This window comes from Mesitornis unicolor, unplaced genomic scaffold, assembly GCF_000695765.1.
Source record: "Mesitornis unicolor isolate BGI_N332 unplaced genomic scaffold, ASM69576v1 scaffold26345, whole genome shotgun sequence".
NCBI lineage: Eukaryota > Metazoa > Chordata > Aves > Mesitornithiformes > Mesitornithidae > Mesitornis > Mesitornis unicolor.
Genome location: NW_010186585.1, coordinates 1 through 4,535, shown reverse-complemented (window position 1 = coordinate 4,535; position 4,535 = coordinate 1). Strand labels below are relative to the sequence as shown.

The window sequence follows — 4,535 nt, the reverse complement described above, 5'->3', positions numbered from 1 at the left end:
GCAGGAGAACCTCTCTGCCCTACAACCACCCCTTCTCATCCACCCCAGGATGGCGTTGGCCTTCTTGACTCAAGGGCACATTGCTGGCTCATCCCTCCCCAAGGCACACTGCTGTGAGCAGGATGGGTTCAGCACAGCCGAACCACAGGGCTCTGTGCTGCCGGTGTCACTTGGCAGCTTCAAGAGCTTTTGGAGAAGGGGGACAGTGACAGGGTCAGGGATGGAGGCTGGGGACATGCACCTCACTCTCCACACACACTGAATAACCTCCCTCCCCTCTTGAAACCACACCATGACCGCCTGCCTGCCACCAACCTGCACGAAGACTGTGAAGAAGATGACGGTGATGATGGCTGTGAGGAACATGTCCCTCATGCCGAAATGCTTATAGTCCAGGAGGTAACAGAGGGAGAAGGCGATGGCTCCCCGCAGGCCCCCGTAGGCGATGATGAACTGGTCCTTCGGCGTCAGCTTCACAATTCGGAACTTGTTGATGAACCAGGTGAGGACCAGGACGCCTGGGGGAGCAGGGCCGGGACGCATGTGAGCGGATGGTGAAGGGTGCCCCCCAGCCCCAAAGACACCTCCCCAGCAGCCCAGCACAGTGTCACCTCCTCAGGGCCATGGGTGCAGGTGGATGCTGTCCTGCTCGCTCATCCCAACACCCCTCACCAGCTTCAACTCCACATTTAGCATAGATTTGGCCTTAACGCTGTCTCCCCACAAAGCCAACCACCAGCAAGGCTCATGCCCACGGTGGAGCAGTGCCACCCAGTTCACTCCAGTCTCCCCAGCAAGGCAAACTTGGGTCTTGTGGCCCATCATCAAGGACCATCCCCAAGGACTTCTCCACCTCACCTAAGACTCTCGCGATGAGGCAGAAGAGCAGCGTGCTGATGACGAAGGTCCAGTTCCAGTAGTGGTGTCCGGCCACGGTGGAGACACCCAGGAAGATGAAGATGAGGGTCTCACTCACGCTGCTCCACATCTTGAGGAAGTACTTGATGGTGGTGTGGGACTTGTGGGAGATGTTGGCTTCCACATAGGGCCGCATGACCACGCCGGACGCGATGAGCCTAGGGGCAAGGTTGGGGTGCTCAGCAGCCATGGGGACATGGGGACAGCCCCAACCCCTGGCTCTGTAGCAGCGTTTTGTGCTCTTCTACCAATCCCCAGAGGAGGACAGGGCTTGCGAGACACCAGCAATCATTCAAGGCCTCCAGAGAAGGCAACACGAGCTCTCTCCTTCCCACTGGCAGGGTAGGAGTGAGCAGTGGAGCCAGGCAGCACAAAACCACATCATTTTGGGTGCTCAGCAGGTTCTGCCTGCTCCTGTGTGCCCAGGAGAACGGGCAATGAGCTACCCACACCCTGGATCTGTGGGACAACTCAAGAGTCACTTCCCTCATCTGCATCCCTGCATATCCCAGCCCAAACACAGCTCTGGCCCTCACTGGGCATGTACTGGCCATGCTGGGACAGCCAGAGGGCTGTGCTTACACCAGAGCAAACCCTTCAAATGGTCCTGGGGACAGGACGGGACCTCATCCCACCCGTGCCCAACTCACGCCATGATGCCGGAGAGGTGGAAGAGCTCGGCAGAGAGATAGGCCATGTAGCTGTAGAGGAAGACGAAGAGGGGCTCGATGACTCGGATGTGGGAGGTGAAGCGGGACGTGAAGGCGGCGATCACCCCATAAATGACGCCCACGAAGACACCGCCCAGCGACACCACGAAGAAGCTGAGGAAGCCAAGGATGATGTCGATAATGGTCACCTGCTCGAAGTTGGCAAACTCCTCAAAGAGGTGGTAGAGGACCTGGGAGGGAGAAAGGAGAGGAGGGTTCAAACTGTCCCACTGGCAAGAGACAGCCTCACCTCAAGGAGACCTGCACGGGGACCTTCCTTGGGAGAAGTCGCTCTTATGGCTCACAGAGACGTGGTGGGACATGTCTGGGACAGCTTTGCTCTCCAAAACAGCCCCAACCGTTGTCCTAAGAGGGGCTTTGGCCAAGGTCTGAACCAGCCAGAGACTGTTCCTGCTTCCCAATGAGCAGGTCAGGACAAACCCAGGGTGGAGGACACCCAACAGCCGCATGAAGAAAAGCCAACATCTGCCCAGCTCAGCTCAAACCCTTTGTAACAAAGTGAGCAACCTCGCAGGAGGAGCCCACCCAGGTCTGCGCTGCCTTCTCCCACCCCCAGACACATTTCCAGGAGAGATTTTAAAGCAAAAGCTGTGTCAGGATGGGAAATGGGCTTCAGAGCGTCCTGCAGGGATGGCAGCGCTTGCAAGCAGAGAGAGGGCGAGGAGCCAGCTCCTGCCTGCCAGGACCAGGGCTGGGGACATGGGCAGGGACAGACGTGACAGCAGAAGGCAAAAGCATTCCCCAGGGATGGGAGCAGGGACGCAGACCCTGCAGGGAGCCTCTCTGGTCAAAAGCAGGGGAGAAATGCCTGGGAAAAGCCCTGTGGTGGGACAGCGTGTTCCTCATCACCAGGAACCTCGTCAGCAGGCGGCTCCGAAGTGGACAGCTGGGATACGGGAGAACAGCCAGGAAAAAGCAGTGGGTTAGAAGTGAAATTAGAGGTCAGCTCTGCAGAGAGGCGGACGCCACGCTGACGGCCACGCAGCAGCACCTGGACACAGATGTCCTTAGGAAATGGCACGGCCCCAGAGCGGGTAGCCTGGCCCCCCGAACCTCCCAAAGGTCCCTGCAAAGCTGCTGCTCACAGACTGGGGCTGAGGGGTGACCTGGGTGGGAGGCACAGCTCCCACATACCCCTCCTTGCCAGGGCTGGCCGTGTCGTGTCCTTCCACCTTCTCGGTGCTGCAGCTGGGGGACAGCCAGGAAGATCACAGGAGGAAGGAGACAGCAGGGAGCAGAACAGCGGTGCTGCCTGACCCAGCAGCAGCCCGTCCACGCTCCTGCTCGTCTTCCCTGCCACGAGCACGGCAGCGATTCCACCCAGGAGAGCAGATCCCTGGAGACCGAGGTGCCAGGCACCGTCCTGCTCTTCACCGAACCAAGAGGTGGTAGCTGGCTGCGGACGTGCCCTCGGTCTCCTCAAACCACCAAGTAAAACACTTCACCTTAACCCACCTCTGCAGTGTTTTAAGCCGCTATATTTAGCTTTGCACCTGCAAAGGGTCAGGAGCAAGCGGAGCTGCTGCAGCTCAGCTGATAGGAGGCTCCTGGCAGCTTGCAGTGGCCCAGTGTATGGTCCTGCCCGCAGGACTTGCCCATCCTGGTGCCACCACTGCTCCACCGAAGCAAACCCCCTCCACTCATAATCACTTTTTTTTTCAGGGACTCCCCGAAAACCAAGATGTGGAGCAGCTCATTGATGTGGATCTCCTCGAAGACGGCCAGCACGGCCACCGGGTCCACGGCCGAGATGATGCTGCCGAACAGCAGGTTGGCCAGGAGGCCGATGTGGTTGAGGCCCGGGCCGCCGAGCTGGCACACGGCGTACATGAGGCCCCCCAAGAAGAAGGCGTTCCAGAGCGTCCCCACCACGGCGAAGATGAGGATGGTGCCCAGGTTCTCGGTGAATTGGCGCAAGGGGAGGAAATAGCCGGCATCCAAGATGATGGGGGGAAGGAGGAAGAGGAAGAAGATGTCCGACTTGAGGATGGGGGGCTTTTCACCCACCCCTTTGATGAGCCCCCCCACCAAAAGGCCCACCACGATGAGCAGGCAGCTCTCGGGAACGATGTTGGACACTGACGGGATCACGTGGAAGCCTGGAGAGGAGGAGAAGAGAGCAAGACACAAGTTGGCTATGTGAATGGAGGATGCTCTTTACAGGAGGACACCCCTGCTGGGGTCAGGGACCAGCTCCCAGCCTGCCCTGCACTCTTCAGGATCCTTTACTCGTTGTGTGCCTCAGTTCCCCCTTCTAACCCCATTCTTCCCCATCTCATAAAGTAAAACTGCAGCTCCCCCAGACTCATGTGTCACGTCACTGCTCGATCTCAGGCCAGAAAACAACAGCAGGTCCCAGTTGAACAGGCGGCAGCCGCCCTCGGGGCACCCTGGGGTCTCTGAGGGGACCCCCAGATCCCTGTGACAGCCGCCTGCAGCACAGGCCGTTCTCCCAGCACAAGCTGTCGCTGGCTCCAGATCTTCCCATCACAGCCACTAATCCCAAGCACACGTAGGCTCTGGCATTTACCTCCCGTCAGACAGCAGCCTGCCCACCGAGTGCCGTCATGCCCGGTGTGCCAGGCGCGGGCAGGAGGCAGCAGTGCCCATTCCTATGTGTCCCCAACAGAGTGGACAGGGAGGAGAGTTGGTGCTTGACAGGTCTGAGGGTATAACTGGAGCAATTCCTTATTCCTCTTCCTGCAGCCTGAGGAGCAAACTGGGAGGTTTTGCCCTTCCCTGCAGGCAGGGCTGCTCCCGGGTGCAGGGACAGGACATATCTTCAGGGTGCAAGGTAAGAGGGAACTTGTTTTCCCCTTTTAAATCACAGCACAACCCCAAACGCAGGCCTCCGATCCAGCCGTGACCTGCTGGGGTGACCTCCAC

At 59.0% G+C, this 4,535-nt stretch overlaps 1 protein-coding gene across 1 annotated transcript in view; it reads right to left on the bottom strand.

The window, feature by feature from the left end:
* SLC9A1 (solute carrier family 9, subfamily A (NHE1, cation proton antiporter 1), member 1) overlaps positions 1-4,218 on the bottom strand; it is an 8,649-nt gene extending 4,431 nt beyond the window's left edge. The window contains exons 1-5 of the mRNA XM_010185196.1: positions 4,206-4,218; positions 3,293-3,748; positions 1,569-1,824; positions 859-1,076; positions 316-518 (exon numbers count right to left, since the gene is read on the bottom strand). Coding sequence (XP_010183498.1) covers positions 316-518; positions 859-1,076; positions 1,569-1,824; positions 3,293-3,748; positions 4,206-4,218 — 1,146 coding nt within the window. The remainder of the gene's footprint in view (positions 1-315; positions 519-858; positions 1,077-1,568; positions 1,825-3,292; positions 3,749-4,205) is intronic.
* Positions 4,219-4,535: the final 317 nt, after the last annotated feature.